This window comes from Pyrus communis, chromosome 1, assembly GCF_041283825.1.
Source record: "Pyrus communis isolate YQ-2024b chromosome 1, ASM4128382v1, whole genome shotgun sequence".
NCBI classification, from domain to species: domain Eukaryota; kingdom Viridiplantae; phylum Streptophyta; class Magnoliopsida; order Rosales; family Rosaceae; genus Pyrus; species Pyrus communis.
In genome coordinates, this window is record NC_142565.1 from 14,624,095 (window position 1) to 14,646,698 (window position 22,604).

Genomic DNA, 22,604 nt, shown 5'->3' on the forward strand with positions numbered 1-22,604 from the left:
AGGGTATCATATTCCAAACTTCTTGTCCGTCCACGCCCCAACAAAATGGGGTTGTTGAACGGAAACACCGTCATCTCCTCAATGTTGGTCGAGCTCTACGGTTTCAAGCCAATTTACCACAACATTTTTGGGGGGAAAGCATACAAACAGCGTGTTATTTAATTAATCATTTACCTACACCTCTTCTTGGTCATAAAACTCCTTATGAGCTTTTGCATTGTCACACTCCCGATTTTTCGCATCTTCGAGTTTTCGGTTGTTTGTGTTATGCTACCAACCTCCATCCTCACCATAAGTTTGACCAACGTGCTCAAAGATGTATTTTTGTTGGGTATCCATTAGGTCAGAAGGGCTATCGTGTTTATGACCTTACCACACACAAAATTTTTTCCACTCGTGACGTGATCTTCCATGAAACCACGTTCCCTTTTTCCTCTCAACCACTTGACCATCACCCTGCTACACCTATCCTACCTATCCCCACCGACTCTCCATCTCATCCTAATCCCACACCGCCACCGACTGCACCTCCTTTCCCCACACCGACCGACATCCTTTTATCCACACCGACAGAAACTACTCCTCTCACTCCCATAGAACCCTCTCTTCCCACACCAACCGAACCTCACTTAGTCTCTCCACCACTTCCTACCCCACCTGCCCCACCTGCCCCTCGCCAATCTGGCCGCGCCCTCAAGCCCTCTGTCAGGCTTCAGGGATACCATTTATATCATGTGCAACCTCTTGCTCCCAGCGCCACGTCCTCCTCCATGTCAGGTACTCGCTATCCTTTATCTCACTATGTATCTTATGCTCATCTTTCACCATCGCATCGCTCTTTTGCTTGTGCTATTTCGACTCTTGTCGAACCCACTACATTTGCACAGGCTAACGGTGATCCTCAATGGCGTGCTGCCATGGACTCTGAGCTTCTGGCCCTTGAACAAAACAACACATGGACTCTCACTACCTTACCTCTTGGTCATCGCGCCATCGGTTGCAAATGGGTCTACAAAATCAAGTACAACTCTGATGGTATCGTCGAGCGTTATAAAGCTCGTCTTGTGGCCAAAGGTTTTACTCAACGCGAAGGTATCGATTACAAGGAAACTTTTGCTCCTGTTGCCAAACTCATCACCGTCCGTTGTTTGTTAGCCGTTGCTTCGGTTCGTCATTGGTCCTTACATCAAATGGATGTCCATAATGCCTTCCTTCATGGTGACCTTTGTGAGGAAGTTTATATGCAGCTGCCTCCTGGACTTCATCGGCACGGGGAGCATAATGTATGTCGACTCAACAAGTCCCTTTATGGCCTTAAGCAAGCCTCTCGCAGCTGGTTCCATAAATTTTCCACTGCCATAAGTCAAGCCGGCTACCAGCAGTCAATGGCTGACTACTCCCTATTCACTAAGGTGCGTGGAAATTTGTTTACAGCCGTCTTGCTTTATGTTGACGACATGATTATCACATGCAACGATGAGGCTGCCATCCATGACCTCAAGCAATTTCTTCAATCCCATTTTCGCATTAAGGACCTTGGACACTTAAAGTACTTCCTCGGTGTGGAGGTGGCTCAGTCTTCTCAAGGAATCGCCATTTCACAACGTAAATATACACTTGACATTATTGATGAGGCCGGCTTACTTGGTGCAAAGCCTGCAAAGTTCCCAATGGAAGAAAACTTGAGATTATCTCCAACGGAAGGGCAACTTCTCCATAATGCCTCGCAATACAGGAGGCTTGTTGGGAAACTTATTTATCTCACAATCACGAGGCCGGAGATTTCATACTCGGTCCATATACTCAGCCAATTTATGCAACAACCAAGAAAGCCTCATCTAGACGCAGTGCATCGTCTTCTACGATACTTAAAGGGATCACCTGGACAAGGGCTTCTTTTTCCTTCAAATGGGAGTTTGACGTTGAAAAGATATTGCGACGCCGATTGGGCTCGCTGTCCACTTACAAGAAGATCTGTCACAGGCTATTGTATATTTCTTGGAGGTGCACTAGTTTCTTGGAAAACCAAGAAACAATCTACCGTTTCGAGATCCTCAGCTGAAGCGGAGTATCGTGCCATGGCTTCAGCTACATGTGAGCTTACGTGGATGAAGTACTTATTGGCTGATCTGCAAATTGATCACAAGGGTCTGGCAAAGTTACACTGTGACAACCAAGCTGCACTCCACATAGCTGCCAATCCCGTTTTTCACGAACGCACCAAACACATAGAGATCGACTGCCATGTTGTTCGTGAACGACTACGTTCTGGGGTTATTTCGACAGCCTATGTACCTACTGGACAGCAGCTTGCCGATATATTCACCAAGCCACTTGGACAGTTAGCATTCCGTTCTCTACTTGGCAAGATGGGTGTTCTTGACATTCACACTCCACCTTGAGGGGGAGTATTGGACGACAATATCGTCCCCTTGATATTAGGAGTAGAATTGATCCGTATGAATCAATGTAAATCATCTTTGTTTCCTTCCTAGAATAGACTTCCTTGTATTATATAAGTTTTGTATTCAATTGTAAATCAATGAGAATATATTCAAAGTTGATTCCCAGACTTCATATTTCTAAACCCTAGCCGAGTTACCTTTCAACAAAACATGTAGACTAGCATTCACATATGTTATAACAAAGAAGGCACTTTTTGGAATTATTAGTACAACATGTATATGATCTCATGAATGGAATGCCACTACATAGAAGCGAGAACCAGGGATCCCATATGCTCGTACCAATTTCAAACTCCACATTTTGAAAAACATAACAATCAAGATAAAAGTCTAAGGCTTGTAATGGGGCTAAGGTATTGGCTAACAAAGAAAGGTTAAGGATAAACAAAGGTTCTTAAAGTGATAGTAAGCAAAGTAATGAAATCAACACTTAGAATTCAACTTTTAATTGCAGCAACCAACTTTAAACATAAAGGGAAGATTTATACAACTTTTAGGGTCAGATTCACTTTTTTTGGACCCTTCTTCAACAACCAACACTTGTGAGCTCATTCTCACTTATTTCTCAACTCGTTTCCTTTCTTTTTCTCAACTTTTTCTTCTTTTTCTTTCTTTTTCCACGTTTTTTTTTCCATGCCCTTTTCTTTCTTTGGCACACTAAACGTACAACCTTATAGATTTCCAACGAAAAACCTTCCCCCACACTTGTTTTTCTGCATAATGTAGATCAAAAGGAATTCCCAACAAGTCATGCTCCACTATTCTTTAAGAACAAGGGTATGGATATTCCTATACTAGGTTAGGTAGGGATAATGCATGCCAACAAAGAAAATAGGCTAAATAAGGCTCAGAGGGGTTAAACCTACAATACATATGCAAGGGATAAGGCTTTTTGGCTTTGGTGGTATCTAAACAACTTCATCTTGTTATTTGTTAGGCACTCAATTTTATGCTTTGAATGAAACGGGCATGAGTTTTAGTATTTGGAACTAAAATGATAAAAAAGCATTCTAAGTAGCAACCAAGCAAACAAAATAATGAGATCATGCAAGGACTGTAGAAACACAAGAATATCAAGATTAATAACTCTCCAAACAAAGAATAGGTTTAAGTCTCTCAGGGTTGTTGTAACGCCCCGCCCTCGAAATATTTATTTTCAGAAAATAATTTTGATGATAGGCCCAAATCATAATTCTTGTTTAACTCACTAACATTAATCACTATTCTTTATGTAAATTTCTTTATTCCACATATGATCTATAACCATGTTTCTGTTTTAAATCATATAGTTACATTTACAATTAATTGCCATTTTCTTCTCTTAAATCAAATTACCAACTAAAAATTAATCCTCGATTGTTTAAGGCTGCATCTAACCCTGTTAGACTGCCTACGTGCCCTTGAGTGGGATCAAGCCTTCCGTAGTTCACATGTCAATTCCAAACCAATTTCTGAAAATGTACAATTAATCCAAATATCACACATTCATATTAATAATCGAAACACGTTAATTAGATACCCAAAACATAATTGGATTAATGAAATTTGCATAAAAATGCATTCTTAACTCACTGGCCAGGTGCCGCCGTGGGTGGCGGACAACCGCCTTAAATCGTCGGAAAATTTTATTATTTCTAAAAATTCTCAAATTTTACAGAAATGTAGATCAAGTCAAGAGGAACAACTTTTATACCTGGGCCGAAGTCCAACTCGGTCAAAAAACACCTCAAATCTCCCTCGATCCGCCGGAACCCTAGAAATAGGTCCATTTCAATTTGATCATTCCGGTGTTCTATCGCCCCAAAACATGTTTGGGGTTTGTTCTTGGGACCAAAATGAGTTGAATGATGGTGGTACTCGACGGCGACCCTTGCAAATTTTGCCGATTTCCGCCATACCTTCAACGACACCCTTCAGGGGAGTTTACCTAAATTCAAAGCCAATTTCCACCAATTTTTGGTTGTAAATGAGAGAGGGAAGGTCGGGGACCTATTTTCATGTGATAATTTGGAGTAAACCGTTTGGATTCAGCCAAAAAATGCAACGGAAACCATGGTTTCCGTCGGCCAGGTCACGAAAAGAGGAAACGGGTTGAGAGACCTGGTTGGCTACCTCTCTTTCTCTCATTTCCCTCCTTTCATGCTATCCCCATTGGTCACCCCTCCTTTTCCTCCCCCCTTCCCCTTTCGTCTCTCTTCTCCCCCCTTCTTTTTTTTTTTTTCTCTTCCCGTGGCCTAATTCCACCCAAAACAGAATCTGGAGCCTTCTAGATTCATGACAAAACGACTAATTTGCCCCTACTTTCGTTCGTTTTTATTTTATTCGTTGTGGAAACGACTAATTCACTAACGGGTTTCTTCTACACGCTTGTGGAATCGTCCTCTACCCAAATATGTCAAGAAATATGACAAAATATATGAGGATAAAATACATTCTCGTATAATTACGTTAAACCAAATAGGGGCATTTTCGTCCTTTTCCACTTATCAATAAATTTTACAACATAATTTATAATAATTTCCGGAACAAACTATAAAAGTTCTCAATTAAATTTTCCATACCCATAAATCAATTTATTTTTCGATTTTCTCCACATATTCATATATTTGAATTTTTTAGGGTATTACATTCACCCCTTGTTAAAATAAATCTCGTCCCCGAGATTTCCAAATCACTGGGTAAGGATAAGGTATTTTAAACCAATTCGCAGTACCGTTTATCTTGAACAAAATCAAAATCTTATTCTAAGATTTTATTCATATTCTCACGTGAACCCTACTAACCATATTAATCATATAACCATAGAATATGCTTGTGTCACCAGTTCTGACACAATAACGAATCCAATCAACAACCAATATAGAAAAATGATGTTACACGTATCGTACACACAATTAGAAAATAGTTATCAGAGTGACACAATAGCTAGGTCACAATTATTTCTTTCATTCTTCCATCACCAAATATTAAACCAAACATAGAAAAGGGATTTGAATTACTCCCACCATTCCTTTTATCTACAAGTTTATTTCAACTCAAAATAAAGAAATCAACGAATAAATCATCATGATTTCTACCCACCTTCACAAATTCCCAACCATATTCACCGGCATAATAAATATCCGACTTTCTAGACATACACCTTGACAGAAATAATATCAAACGCCAAGCCACAATTCTCGTTGGCTAAATAAACATCAGATTATCGAACTACATCTACCATTGGCGAAATAATTACTAACGTAATAATCACAATCATTTGTAAAATCACTCACCATCATTGGGTATACTCAGCCGTTACTACGATTTTTTTCTCCAATCTTTTAATCACACACACGAACGATACCCACATTAGAAATTTTCATTATTGGCAAAAACCAAGATCATAAATTCCAGCCATAATTTTTTTTTGTTGGCTGAATAAATACTAGAATATCAAACCTCACCAACCATCGGCTAGATAAATACTAGCATAATGACCACAATATAATAAGTTTCAACCATAACCATATTCAGCCAATTTAAACATCAGAATTTCATGCCAAAATCATCAGTGGCTAAGTAATTATCAAAATTTCAAACCAACCCAATCGAATTGGTAAATCTATTACCAAAATTCCAACCAAAATTATTTGGAATTTTCAACCATCATTACTCGCCACTACATTAGAATAAAGATCCGCAATTTCCGTTACCATATAATGAACTCAACTCTCAGTCTTTTATTTCCTTCATTTCTGCAATTTACTTAATCACTCGTAGTAAAATTTAAAAACTTTATATTTTCTTTTCCGTTGTTTAATGAATGGGCATGGGAACCAAAGATATATACGTTCTTGACTCTTCCTAGAAGAGCCTCCCACATGTGAGCATGAACTAGCCAGAGGGCTCCAAAGCTATTCAAGGGCAACTAAACACCCCAATTATAAAGAAACCAAAGCTTGAAATTAAACATGCATCAACCAACCAAGGGTACTGGTTGAACTTGGGAATATGTTCATTTATTGCATTTGAACATTAAGGCATTTGGAACTACACACACATGACATGCGTTTTGCTATTAACCATATGTGCAGATGATATAAAATATTTCTCTAACAAAATCCAAACTATGCACATGTAGACACAATCATATTGATTTGAGACAATATCCTTCTTTCCACATTCAAGTGTAAACCTTCATTCCCGTAATGTATAATTAATTAAAATGTCAAATATTCTTCATGTTGATAAGAAAATAAAAAGAAGTAAAAGAACATAAGGCTTATGGGATTCCATGTACCCAAATTTGTCATGCCACCACATAATGCACTTTGGCATGTCAAGAGGCAACAAATTGTGCAAAAAAAATATGGAGCATTATTGAATCTCTTTAAAACTAATAGTGGTCCAATTATTTTCTCTCACCTTGACAAAATCAATTATCAAATTTTAAGCCATGACTATCGTGGCTAACAAAATATCAGAATTTTCGCCATAATTCGTTAATGGCAAACCAAACTAATCAAATTTGTAATTATAAACTTTTCCCGTCAATTCTTTTCATCAAACGGAAGACTCATCTAGGAAATCATTTATATTAAACGAACTCAAAAATTTCATTCCATAATTTCATTCATGATTATCCATAACCAAATCATATACTTTTTATTTTCATTCGACAAATTGTCATGACTTTAATGAATACCCAATTTCCAACCACAATTATCATTTGCCAAACATTTTAAATTTCTAGCCACACTTACCATTGTCAACACAATGATTCCACCACCATTTTCTTTTATCTCCAACAGTGACTAGTAGGCTGGAAAAGATTGTAATATACCTGGCCAATCCACATCACACTTCCTTTTTCTTTTCTTCCTCACTCTTTTTTTTTTTCCACATACACGGGCCTTTTTCGCCCAATTTCACATTCACGGGTCATTGTGCCCAATTTCACATCCATGGGTCATTGTGCCCAATTCACATCCACGGGTCATTGTGCCCAATTTCACATTCACATGCCTTTTTCGCCCAATTCACATATCCACGACATTTTTCTGCCCATAACAACATTTCTCACTGGCACAGGTATAAGACAATTTCTTCCATGTACTTGTCACCATTCCACCATCATTTTAACATTCAAATTTTTCACAATACATAACATAATGTCAATCCAAATCACTTCACTTTTCATGATGATTCTCAACATGTATATATTTCACATAACTTTCTCATTACTCAAAGGTCTTAGAGAATAATGCAATAGCAATGCCAATAATAATTCCTACTATAGGAATTCCATAATCACCATGGAAATTGCACACAACACGAGGCCAATCATATATGTATCACACACACACACACACACACACACACACATATATATATATATATATATATATATATATATATATATGTCACATGCATGCCACTTTATTCACGAAAATTGTGAAATCATGCAACCATAATGCATATCATCATTCATACCAACAAGAATTCAAGAACATTGCATATTACAGAGTAAGATCATTTGCTCTGATACCACTTGTAACGCCCCACCCCCGAAATACTTATTTTCATAAAATAATTTTGATGATAGGCCCAAATCATAATTCTTGTTTAACTCACTAACATTAATCACTATTCTTTATGTAAATTTCTTTATTCCACATATGATCTATAACCATATTTCTCTTTTAAATCATACAGTTACATTTACAATTAATTACCATTTTCTTCTCTTAAATCAAATTACCAACTAAAAATTAATTCTCGATTGTTTAAGGCTGCATCTAACCCTGTTAAACTGCCTACGTACCCTTGAGTGGGATCAAGCCTTCCGTAGTTCACATGTCAATTCCAAACCAATTTCTGAAAATGTACAATTAATCTAAATATCACACAATTATATTAATAATCGAAACACGTTAATTAGATACCCAAAACATAATTGGATTAATGAAATTTGCATAAAAATGCATTCTTAACTCACTGGCCAAACGCCGCCGTGGGTGGCAGTCGACCACCTCAAATCGCCAGAAAATTTTACTATTTCTAAAAATTCTTAAATTTTACAGTAATGTAGATCAAGTCAAGACGAACAACTTTTATACCTGGGCCGAAGTCCAACTTGACCGGAAAACATCTCAAATCTCCCTCGATCCGCCGGAACCTTAGAAATGGGTCCACTTCAATTCGATCATTCCGGTGTTCCATCGCCCCAAAACATGTTTGGGGTTTGTTCCTGGGACCAAAATGAGTTGAATGGTGGTACTCGATGGTGGCCCTTGTAGATTTTGCCGATTTCCGCCACACCCCCAACGACACCCTTCGGGGGAGTTTACCTAAATTCAAAGCCAATTTCCAACAATTTTTGGTTGTAAATGAGAGAGGGAAGGTCGGGGACCTATTTTCACGTGATAATTTGGAGTAAACCATTTGGATTCGGCCAGACAATGCAACGGAAACCATGGTTTCCGTCGGTCGGGTCACGAAAAGGGGAAACAGGTCAAGAGACTCGGTTGGCTACCTCTCTTTCTCTCTCATTTCCCTCATTTCCTGCTCTCCCCATTGGTCACCCCTCCTTTTCCTCCCCCTTCCCCTTTCGTCTCTCTTCTCCCCTCCCTTTTTTTTTCTCGTCCCGTGGCCTAATTCCACCCAAAACAGAATCTGAGCCTTACAAATTCCTGACAAAACAACTAATTTGCCCCTTTCGTTCGTTTTTATTTTATTCGTTATATTTCGTTTCACAAACGGTTTTCTTCTACACGCTCGTGGAATCGTCCTCTACCCAAATATGTCAAGAAATATGACACAATATATGAGGATAAAATACGTTCTCGTATAATTACGTTAAACCAAATGGGTGCATTTTCATCCGTTTCCACTTATCAATAAATTTTACAACATAATTTATAATAATTTCTGGAACAAACTATAAAAGTTCTCAATTAAATTTTCCATACCCATAAATCGATTTACTTTTCGATTTTCTCCACATATTCATATATTTGAATTTTTTAGGGTATTACAGTTGTAGCGTTAGTTTAAGTTTCTTCCTTCAAGCATGTTACAAAAACTGATTTTTTTCTTTGTGTGATTACATGTGAATTCGTAAATGACAACTACAACTAAGTATTAACCAAAGAGCGTATCAAACTTTCACCCATGTTTGTAACTTTCTTTAACAGTCATGTAATTAAAAACCAAATCCTCATCATTGTATTGGAAGGTACCCTAAAACACACACAAGCAACAAAAAACGACTCTTTTTGGTATTTTTTTTCAAACTTTTTTGTTTTTTGTTTTTTTTTTTCAAAATTTTCGGATTTTCTGTTATAGGACACATTAAAACACTTCAAAACCAGATTTCTACGGCATTTTGTATTTCGATTCGCCTTACTTCGGACTAATAAAGCTCATGGTCCTACACTGTCCATTACACCATATAGCTGTTTGATTTTGGTAAACGTGGCAAAAAAGAGGCTAATTAAGAGCCATGTTTAAGGAAGCCTCTTAACCACATTGATTCTCATGGCTATGATGAGGACACAATTGTAAGATTTGTTCTTTTGTTAGTGAAACAAATTTTTTGTTTAAATGAAGATCATTTGATTATCTCATGCATCTTACAATAAGGTTAAATGCGGAAATTAGTTAACATGGACTCAAAAACTAATCTTTTACCATGAAATCTATAGCCTAGTATGTAATGAACCAAGACTCAACCCAAATTTTAAAAGAAAGGGAAGAGATTTCTATATACCTTTGTAAATCCTCTTTGCAAGGCAAAGTCTATTCACCCATGAGAAGGTCTTAATTCCTTTGCTTGTTGGATTTAGACTGAATAGGAATCTCCATGAGCCACCAAAGAATAGGGCCTCTAATTCTCTTCATCAATGTGAGATTTGAAGAGGAAATGAGTGACATAGGGATGATTGTGGTGCTATAAGCACCACCCTATGTGACTGGTCTTGTAAAGAGAAAATTGAGAATGATGCTTCTCTGATTTCTCCAAACAAAACCCTAAGAAGGCTAGAGTTGTAACACCTTTATAGTCCCTTCTTTTACGTGACTAAAGGACAATACCTAGCATTCTCCCACTATAGGGTCGGCCTTACTAGTGCTAGTGGGCATTTGGGCCTTTTAGTTTTACGTTAAACAATTTAACTTGTTGGGTTTGATGGATCAGGGCCTTTTGCTCTATGAAGCCCGAAACTAGCCTAAGGCCCAATTCGAACTTATTTGTTTGATTAATTAATTTTTAATTAACTCTAACTAAAAACAATGAAATCATTTAATTGTTCTTACTCAACTCCGTTATTCTTCAATCTCTATCTTACACAGTGTAAAATCCATTAGATTATAATTAACAAGGCAGTGATTAGAACTCTTACTAGTCAAATTGTGAATTGAAACTTACTTTTCAATTATCCCTTTAATGAAGAATAACAAGTGCTAATCCTCAAGGCTTCCACAAGCCATGAATGACACCTTGCAGCATGTCATGGCTACCCAAGCTAAGTAGAAGAAGTGGAGAATCTATTCAATTAGAATTGCAATGCAATACGGTTCTTTGCTATATCAATAATTTTTTTTTTTTCACGTTGTTTGGTTGATAATTTATTCATGTCTATTATCCAATATGATTTTCTTATCTATATGATTTGGAATGTACCTCCAAAATTGTATTCATGTGTTATGGCAAGAGACTCTGGAATTCAACTCTTGAATTCTATCACAGAGTATTCTCCTTCAAAGGTTGAAGGTTAGAGATTCCTTGTTGTAAACTTACATGCCTATGTGAATATATCAGTGATCCCAACAATGCACGGAACAAGCCATGAGGTTATGAGACATCATAAATTGATCAAAGACATATTCACAAGACAACTGTTGTATCTCAGGTCAAAGCACTATTTTTCATTATCGTACCTAGTGAGTTCTCATATAATATGAATATGAGAACTCCTGGTTGATTATGTTTAGTGAACTCACTCTCTATTGAGCACCAACATATTTGCCTTAGTGCCTTTAACACCAATTACTTGAGACTAATCACTCTCTCAAGAGAAGACATAATATGTATTGGTCTTATTAGATTGTCAATGCCTAGTTGGAATTCTATGATCTAGAACGTTTAGCATATGTGTATGAGAAAGAAAGGTTTCATGATTCAAATTTCCTTAGATTACATTCTCTCCATTACTTATTCATTGGGCTTATTGTTTAAGGGTATAAATTTTAATTAATGAGATGACTTTAAATAATAATCTTTGTCCTTAGATTAAACTAATTAGCGTAATATGTGAAATGTGCAAAAAATATCATTTCATAATTAATTGGCTTTTAGGGCATATTTTCTATAGTGAGATGTGAGAAAAGGGTTGGCTAAATTAAGCTATGCGGACACAATAAATTTGTTGAGTTAGAAGGTCCATTAGTTGGATGATACATGTCCAACACGCAAGTTCGACATATGTGTTTTTTCTACTAAGCGAGATTATCGAGGTCATGCCTCTAACATTTAATGTGAATCCAAATGCGAGCTTAGTAAATATTTAGATATGCTTGAATTTCTTATGTTTACGAGTTAAATTCTCATTAAATGATTAAAACATAATACGCTATGGTTTAGTTATTGCAATTTTATTTACAAATTGAAAAATACTATTGAATTATAATGCAGTGACTAATCCATAACGTTTGTGGCTATAGACTTAAATACAATAGGCTTTAATTCTCTTATCCATAAAGAAAAAAAGACTCACAAGGCTAACTATATAAAAATGTGCAGAGTACCATAACCTTAGATCTTTCAACAGAAACATACTAAACCCTTTTAAAAAATGCTAAAATAAGTATTTGCCAAAAAGACTCAACTATGGCTCATTGTGTATGGTTAGACGAAAGAGACCATGAAACAGTCGTGTGGGTTTTCAAATCAGAAACAAAGGGAATTACACAATTCAATGCACCTTTTCAGGGAGTTGATTAATTTGGTTTCTAGCAAGTTGCACAATATTCAAAATCATTTGCAAATGTTACACATGACATGATGTAGTAATTTCTGATGACGGGAATCTATCAAGAAAAAATTTTCCTTTTAATTAAGTTTTAAGTGAAGGCTTTTAATAGCACATATACACTGTTATTGGGTTTTTTGTCTTTATAATACAAGGTCATGTTGAAAATTTTTGTTACGTAACACTATTTTATTAGTATAGAATGTTGTGTTGATGTTTTATATATATATAATTCATTGTCATATATAAGTTGCTTTCATCAAGTAGGGATGAATATTAATCTGTAATTGACAATTATTTTAGATGCACTGAATCGGAAGAGACATTAATATGTATTTTATGTTGCAGACAAAAGAATGAGTCTTTCCTCCCACTCTGTATCAATGCAGATATCAAATCGTCCACAACATCATTTGTACTCATCAATATATACTAATAAATAATCAAAACCTAGCTCCATCCAATAATAAAAAATCTATTTTTTAATTTAAAATAGTCTTTGAAATTAGTATAACTTCTCAATTTGATTTATGAGATTTGAAATCGATATAAGCGATTCCTAAATTTGTACACCATCAATCATTTTGATCATTCCGTGAAAAGTTATGTTAAATAAGGATCAAAATAACAAAAATACTCGTAATTTAGTAAACAATGAGCCGAAATGATTTGACAAAAATTAAAGGTATTTTTATCACTTTATTCTTATTTAATGGAGATTTTCACGGAATGACCAAAATGATTGATGGTAGACAAACTTTTCAAATCTCATAATTCATAATGAGAAGTTATGTCAATATCAAGGACTATACACTCCTTTCAACTTGCCACTTAATTTTAAAGTCTATCAAACTTGTACAATTAATATACTTAAGCTTCTAATGCATCTTCTTCTACAGTTGCCTTATAAACAAATAATAATTTTTTTTATTACAACCGATATTCTACACTAATGTATAATAAATTGGTAGAGGAATGACTTGGGCCTCAGACGCAATGAGCTAAAGAAAAATACCCTAAACAGCACAATCCACCACTTTGAAATAGATCACAATAAAAGTACGCCTGGTCATATATATATATATATATATATATATATATATATATGGGACTAGAAACAAAAATAGGGTGGGTAATTAATCCAACAATTTGTGTGGCACATGAAATCAAGGTGAAGGACTCAAGATGTTCACACACCAAGACCAAGCAGCTGGCGTAACATATTGCCTGATACAGTAGTTTCGATTTGAGGCTGCGTGGTTTAGGAGAACAACTTGAACACTAAAAAAAACAAGATGCTTTCCTTATTAGAAGAGTCTAGATAAACTCGATATCAGATCACAAGCAAATTGTAGCTAGCTGGATAGCTAGCTTCCTTAGGACGTAAATTAATGAAAATAAATCTCATCAAATAATTGGCATGCTCTACACTTGCAGGAAGCAAGCTACGTGTGATTCCTTCTCTAATTAGTGTATTATGGCTGGATGCGTGTCGGTCACAACATCACGTCAATTTTTGGCGATTGCAAAGAAGACAGGACTATGATTGGTGCATGGACAGATTCTTCCACCCAATTATATTACTTCAGGTTTTAATATAATACATTCAACTATTTCGAAGTTTTAATCTCATTCATGTTGGATACAAATCAATTGATATGGAAATTTGCTTGTTATCATAAGAGACACCACGCATCTTGGTTCCTTGATTGCTGCACTTGCACGAGTTTGGAGTGTTTGCGCACGCCCTAGGGCTCGAAGGTTAGAGGTTGGCTACATATATATTCAAGTTGCTCCATGATCTTCGCCTTATGTATACCCCTTATTGTGTGGACTTCGTTTGTGAGGATGGAGACAGCCTAACTAGGGAAGATCGATGAGCTTTCTAAATTTTAGGGTTGCGAGGCCGGGGAGCACGAATTTGCTCTGCCTTCTAGGTGTTTTTTTATTTTTATTTATTTTTATTTTTTATGGACTATGGAGTGTGTTATCAACACTTCTCAACAGTGTCCCGGTATAGTTAAGATGAGAGTTACGGATCAACTCATATGTTGTCCTTAGAACAATTTAAGAGGACACACATGCCAAAAACATACCATAATTTTACAATTACAAACTCATCATGAAGGAAAAAAATATACTTCTTCAGCCACGGAGGATGGTTAGTTGTAAATCCTAAACCCTAGTCATAAGGACTAAACTTTGCGAGCCGAAGGACTAAGGGGGCGTTTGTTTGCCCTCACTAAGTTGGACTGGACTGGACTGGACTAACTATTAGTCCAATACTGTGTTTGTTCCATGCTGGGACTAACATTAATGAGACTAAAGGGGACTAGCATGGACAAAACCCTTCACTAAGAGGTCTTAGCGAGACCCCCCAATAACCATGGGACTAGCTAAGACTATCCTCTCTTTCTCGTCCTCGTCATGCTCAACGACCACTCCCGACAGACTCCTTGTCATCTCTGGTCACCTAGATCAATCATTACCTTTCCGACTCTCTTTTAGATCCATTTCACAACCAACTTTCATATAAAATATACCAAATTGAAGCTGGGAGTGACAAGATTACGATTTTACCTGAATCGAGGCTAAAATGTGGTCGAATGTGGCCGGAAAATGGCCTGGAAGTCTCGGCCTGTTTGGGCTTCTTCAAATCCATGACATATTCGAGCATTCAAAGCTAAGATCTCGGTCCAGGGATGGTGATGAATTTTTTGGCGGTGCTAACTTCATCCAATTTAATGAGGGTTGGCCGGAAAACACATCGGGAAACCTGCAACTCGTCGGGAAAATTGAAGCCGTGAGGTTCCGTTCGAACAACGCATAGCTAGAGAGGGAGGGAGGACAGAGAAATAGAGACTTGAATCAATAAGGAGTTTGACCATGAATGAGAAAGAGACATGAATTGAGAGGTCTAAGAGGAAAAAAAGAGGGAGAGGGTGGGACGATGAGAGAAGAGGAAAAGAGTGGGACGGAAATGGTAGGAAAAGATGGAGAAAAAGATAAGATCATAATAAAATATTAATAATTTATATATTAAATAATATAATATTAGAATTTGTTATTATCCAGCTTCTTAGTCCAATACTGCACCAAACGCTTCACTAAGTTAGTCCAGTTTAGTCTTGTCTAAGCCAGTCCAGCTTAGTCCTTGAAGCTAATCCAGTCCGAGATAGTCCGGCGTAACAAACGCCCCCTAAGGGTATTGTGAAGAAAGAACCACACTGGCCTTTGATGATTTTGTAATCGTTAGTAAAGAAGTCTTGCTATGAGTTACCTCTAACAAATGTCGAGCATCCTCCGCATAGTCTTTTATGAAGCGCACAAACCACAAACATATATACTACCTCTGACCAAACAACAGATGTTGCTTTAGGATCCGAGAGGTTGAGTAAAAACTCATGACCACAACATATGCATAAAAACTCCTTGACAAAGCAAGAGAGTGACCACAATTACGAAGACTTTTCTTGCCAAAGGGAGAGCGACCACAACCGAAAACAGAGAGAGAAAGAGAGAAGATAGCAAGACATAAATTAATGCTCACCTACGGTATAAATTCTTAATGACTTATTCTACCATATTACACCCCATTAAGAACAACATAAACATAAATAAAAAATAAAAAAAGAAGCCAATAATCGGATGAAACTCCCGTCTCATCAATTTCTTTTTCGTCTCACTTCCTTGGTAACAGAAGATTGGGTGGGGGTGGGCCGTTGAACAGCCATACCCAGATTTGGAAGCTTCATTAAGAAATCTGGAAGTTGACTGTTGAACCATTTTTTTGTTGTTCCAGAGAGCATAAATCTGGGAGTGGGAACTGAAATCATGCATAAACTAAATTGATTAATATTTGCCCACAACTAAATTGGATCGTAGCAGGACCTAAGATGTCATTTTGGAGTATCAATCACTGACCATACTGAAGTAATCTAATCAAACTTTCATGCTTTGAATTTTAGGGTTCCATGCTTTAATCTCTCGGTGTTTTGCAAAAACACTTCCAATGAAAAATAAAAATGGTTTCCCTATCCGCTTGAAAATTTCTTCTGTTGCAGACGGCCTATCTACCGTGTTAGAAATTTTATAGGTTGGGTAATGAGGTGAGGGAGGAGAAATAAGATAGATTTTCCGTTAAAAAAACAAATAAATAAATAATAAAAAATAAAAAATAAAAACTCAAGGTTTTCTTTGTTCTTGATCTGGTGCAATGCGTTTGATAAATCTGTCGGTTGCAATAAGTTAGTCCCTCACATGTCCTAAAACAGTGGTCCTTGTGAGCAGCACTGAATACACACCAATGTTTAAAAATAAAAATGTCACTTAATACTACACTCTAGTGGTATTCATTTTTACTTGTAAGTAAGATGTTTTAGGTTTAATTCTCACCAAAAACGAATTTGAACAACATTATTACTAGCTCATTGCGAAACATAGACTCTTAGCTCACTCACCCACTCTCTCATAATCAATAATATATGGTTTGTTCCAAAATAATTTTATTGTGAAAAAAAAATCTGTTCAGATTTCAGACAATTCAAATTTGTGGGAAAAAAAAAAAAAAAAAAAACCCTACTTAGTATTAATCTTTGCATGATTTCTAGGTATCGCGAATACCAACTCACTAGTGAAAGTTGGTGTTCCAAACCAATGAGCATAAAACACCTGGCCTTCTTCCTTTTATGGATAGCTGAATTAAGTCATTTTTTTCAACTTTCAATTTCACCCCTTCGTAACTTTAATTAAAAACAAAAAAAGAACTTAAGTAAAAACAAAACAAAGTTTACCCAGATTCCGATCCTCTGCGCCCAACACCCTCACCCCACCCATCCCCCTTTTGCTCCTCCAGGCCTCACCTATTTCTCTCTCTCCCTTTCCCTTTCTTTCTCCTTTTCTCTTCCTTTTTTTCTTTCGCAGGATAAGGACATACGGGAGGTCAGCGACCTCACCAATTCTTAGATCGGAAATCGGAGATAGTAGATTTAAGGATTGTAGTTGTCGTCAACCATCTTGGGTCCCATGCCGAAGAGAAGGAGAAAACGGAGGGAAGATGAGAGAGAAAACGAGGAAATAAGTGAGAGAAGACGGGATGTCGCGGATGAATTCGCCGACCGTTGGTGGAGGTGGGTTGTTGCTGGTGTGGCGGCGGCGTGGAGGGTTTTATGTGTTTGCTGGTCTGAGTTACTGAGAGTTCTTAATATTAGGGTTAGATTAGGAATTGTATTGACATAGGATTAACGTTTGGCATTTTTTTATTCCAGAAAAATGAAAGAGCTAGGTGGCAAATTGTTATTTGTTGGGAATGCCAACTCATTTAGTATGGCGGGAATACTGAAAAATTTCTCATAATTTAGAAAGGTTTTAATAATTTTTGCTAAATTCAAAGTATTCAAATTATAATAAAGTTGTAATATAAGATTTTAGTCAATCAACACAGTTTCACTTGTATCTATGTATGTTCTACGCCATGTACTTTTTATACTCAATTACGTTACGCCACTTAGTATTATAGTTTAGTAATATTTAACTTCACTTATAAGTAAGATGAATTTTAACCACATTATAACTAGCATCGTTTGTTCCCCAAAAAAAATAAATAAATAAAAAAACTTGCATTACAGCAAAATTAGTGTGTTACATCGCATAACTTCTCTCTCGCCTCTCTCTATCTTTGCTTAATGCAAATCTAACCAATTCGAATTTAATAATTCTACAGAAGAAAACCGAATTCTTGTAAGTTTAATCTAGTAATTGGTGAACCAGTTGAAAGATTCCCTTAAACAATTTGGTAGGTGGGTGATGAGCATCAAGCCAACACAGATGTAGCATACAATGCAAATTTGCAGAGATAACTTGTCTTCTTTTATCCAAACATGCTCACGTTTGACTGTGAAACTCAGACACGTGCACGGAGAGGAAATGTTTTGGGGGCAAACCATAGTTAAACAAATAATAATAACAAAAACGACGACGTGGAAGCATTAGCATTTTGTTAGCAATATAATACAAAAGAGATTTTGTAATTTATGATTAATCATTTAGGATGAATGTTGAGATGATGAGCATTTTTATGCGTCAATTTGCCAATTGTAACTGTGTCGAAGGTCTCATTCATAAGTTCTAGAGAAAGCTAGGAGTTATTTGGAGGTATTTGGCTGTTTTAGAAATATTACAAACACTTGTTTGCGAAAATAGAAATATCAACATAGACTACGTACACGAATGATAATATATTGGAGGAAAATTTCACCTACATAGATATAATATTATATACATATATCATAGATGGACTGTTAATATTGCATAGATATTGCAATGCGTGTAAGTATATTGTACAAGTGTTATTATTCTTAGTGGCGATAGATCTATTGTCAATGAGGATTGTTATAGTTGTCGATATGTATTATATATAAAGTCTATATGCTCCCGATATTGTTAACGTTGTTGACACTTTCACTCATCATCACCCACGATGTTGCTATCACCGAAAGCTAAATTTTCTTGCAGTCACAAGCAGGAGGTCCACAATAGAAAGATGAACTCAAATCGATTGGAGATCGAACTTGAAACGAGTAAAGATCGAGTCCAACTCGGTTAGAGAGTGAAAATCGTAGAGACAGAGAGAGAGAGAGAGAGAGAGAGAGAGAGAGATCCATGGGGACCAAATCAACTATATGGAACATTGTTGGATGATGGACTCAACATTTGACAAAGCAAGGTCTGCAATAGAATTGTTCAAGTTCTATAATGGATTTGCATACCCTAATTAGATTTCTACACCCGCATGACATATATATAATTCGTGGTTAGATTTCTATACCCGCATGACGGATGTAAATCGTGGTATCAACAATATAAGTACAACGCCTTCAACAAGCAAAAAGTGTTAAGAATATCCTATATATTAAGGATAATGCTAGAGAAACTAAATTTATAGACCAAATTTTATAAACCAAATAACATGAAAGTTGATGGTTGAATTATTACTTAAATGTTGATTAATGTGTACTTATTTTTTATTGGTAACATATTATTTTAATTTGCAATTTTAGTCTACAAATTTGGTCTAACTTGCATTACTAATGTATTAAATACTCTGTGTAATCATTCATCAAACTAGACTTTATTTATTTATTTTGTTGAAATTTAGACTCCCCTTGCAATTGAATAGAAAAATGACCATCAACCAAAAGCTAGTAGGTGATATCATCCTTAAGATTGCATTTCGTTAGCAAGATGAGAATATTATTTTTATAATTCAATTTATACCTTGGCACAATTATATTCTCCAAGGTAGGTATGCAGAATTTAACACGTATATGATAAGAATGTATTAGAACATATCACTCAATCAGTCCATGGAGAGGGGAGCTAAATAATTAATTGGTCTTTTGGTCTTTGTCATGGATGATTGCAGGGCATGTAGCCCCTTCATTGTTTGGTCACTCCTAACCCGTGGATTCTTCCCCCTGACAATAAACTTTGTACACTTGCTGGCCCCATGCTGCTTTTTTGCTTCCCCCAGTGTGCCACGTACTCTCCCTGCAGAGTCAGCCCTACGTCTACACAGTAAATACGACCAAATTATGAACATGTACGTCAATTTCTAAGCAAAAGAGAATCACAAATTAAAACTGGCTGTAGATCTTATTTACACAATAATACAGAAGGAAATATTGACCACACGCAGAGTCACAGATGACATTCTCTCTCCCAATGCCTACAAGTTGGCTTGGATTATATATTTATATATATGGTTTCTCTGCAACTTGTTCGCTAGATTAAGCTTTGATCTCTCTCTGCAACTTGCTAAGAAAATCGTTCACTTAGTCTTTGTGTTTATTGGAAGAATCATTCTCCCTTTAAATTCTAGTGATCCCAGATCGCCATAACTCAAGCAGCAAAAAAGTTTGCACTTGTTCTTGCCTCACATATTCTATTAGATTTCAGCATTTTAGCCCGTGGAGAGAGAGAGAGAGAGAATGACATTAGAGGCGGTGGTGTTCCAAGAAGAACAATATAGCTATGGTTGGAAGGATTCGCAGGCCATAGGAGGAGGAGGTGGTGGTGGTGGATCTTGGAGCCATGGCTTTGATTTTGGAGAAGAAGATCACCAAGAAGAGAGTAATGAGGTAGGGCAACAAGGTTTCAATATGAGTTTGGATTCTTCACCTTCTTCAATGGTGCAAAGTGTCAATGACTGTGACACCAATAATGGGTCAGCTTTCAATCACGTGTTCCCTTCGATTGAAGCTCTGGCGGCCACCACAGGCCGGAAAAAGAGAAAGCGCATCCGAAGCATCAAGAACAAGGAAGTTATGGAGACACAAAGGATGACCCACATAGCTGTTGAACGCAATCGGAGGAAGCAAATGAATGTCTATCTTGCTGTCCTCCGCTCTATGATGCCCGCTCCCTATGCCCAAAGAGTAAATTTCACCCAACTCTCTAGATTTGATATGTGATACTTTTGCAACATAATTGAAACCTCTCCTCATAAAGTGCAAAAAGCAAAATATGAAAACATAAAATTTTCCATGTTTTACTCGAAGAAAATAATTAATGTCTTCTAATAACTTACCTAGAGTTCTTTTTGGTACATAGGGAGACCAAGCATCAATTATAGGAGGAGCCATTAATTTCGTGAAGGAGCTTGAGCAACTTCTACAATCTATAGAAGGCCAGAGACGAACCAAGCAACAATCAGATCATCACTTAAATTTCGCCTCGATCTTCTCGAGCTTCTTTGTCTTCCCTCAATACTCGACCTGTTCGACCAACCATGGTCATGGCCTATACAACAATAGCTCAATAGAGCTTTCAAATGAGTTAACGGCTGAGAAGCGGTCGTCGGCGATTGCAGATGTTGAGGTGTCAATGGCGGAAAGCCATGCCAATATCAAAGTGCTTGTTAAAAAGCAGCCAAGGCAGCTCTTGAATATGGTGCTTGGTTTGCATTCTCTGCGCCTTATGATCCTTCACCTCAATGTCACTACCGTGGATAGTATGATCTTTTACTCTTTCAGTGTCAAGGTTAGTTAAACATATAAATAATTTGTTGAGTTTTTTATTGTTTAGATTCATAAGTACATATCAACACAGAAACGAAAAGGATAATTATATTTTACACCCTTCACTTTTGAGGTCATTTTCAAAATGAGACACAAGGTTTTAATTTTGTCACATTACACCCTAAAGTTTTGAAATGTATTGATTTAGGCATTTGTCTCCTTTAATATCTAATCCTTCATCAAGCAATCAATTTGGACAAATTAATCCTTATGGTGTAAAATAAAATAAAAAAATATTAAAACTTCATGGTCTATTTTGAAATTCATCATCTCACACCTCATGAATGTAATTATACCAATAATAAAATTGATTACACTTTTAATGAGTTTGATTTATTAAGTCGAACCACTCTTATTAGTATGATAAATAAGTGAAACCCACTTTTAATTAAATTTTGTGTTTGAATTGATGAGACAGATTGAAGATAATTCTCAGCTGACCTCAGTGAATGAGATTGCAGCTGATGTGTATGAAATGGTGGGTAGGATTCAGGAGGAAGCTCAGCATTTAGCTCAATAACCTTTATTAGTTTGTCCACTAATATTGGCATCATGCTTTCTTCTTTATGTAATGTAGTAAATGGAAACAACTTGGGTTACATTTCTTAATTTGTACTTTCCAAGAATTATCTGCATTATGACATGGCTTAAATTTCTGATGAACTTAGTTGTTGTCCTCCCCATATTGGCATAATAGGTTGGTTGTGGTCGACGAAATATGAGTTGTAAGGGCATATTTTTAAGTAATCCTAAAAATAAGTATTATTAGTATAAAATTGTAAATAAGAGGCATTTTTGAAATATCACGTGAACTTTTACACTTTCTAATTAGTTATAGGAATTAAAAGTTTAATGGATCCCATTCTATTGTGATCACTATCTTATTCTTTTTTTTTTTTTTTTTTTCCAAAGACATGCCTTTTATCTATTTATACATATTTTATAGGCTGTTTTTATGTTTCTGTTTATATACATTTTATTGCAGGCTATATTTTAATACAATTGTACATATCGAAGAGGCATGTGAATTTTGTGATTTCTGTAGGTGT

The 22,604-nt window shown here is 36.3% G+C and overlaps 1 protein-coding gene across 1 annotated transcript; it reads left to right on the plus strand.

The window, feature by feature from the left end:
- Positions 1-20,126: 20,126 nt before the first annotated feature.
- Positions 20,127-22,218, plus strand: LOC137721297 (transcription factor bHLH94-like). Its single transcript, XM_068460404.2, has 3 exons — positions 20,127-20,913; positions 21,089-21,517; positions 21,974-22,218. The coding sequence occupies exons 1-3, from the start codon at positions 20,467-20,469 to the stop codon at positions 22,073-22,075; spliced, it is 978 nt and encodes a 325-aa protein (XP_068316505.1). The 5' UTR covers positions 20,127-20,466; the 3' UTR covers positions 22,076-22,218.
- Positions 22,219-22,604: the final 386 nt, after the last annotated feature.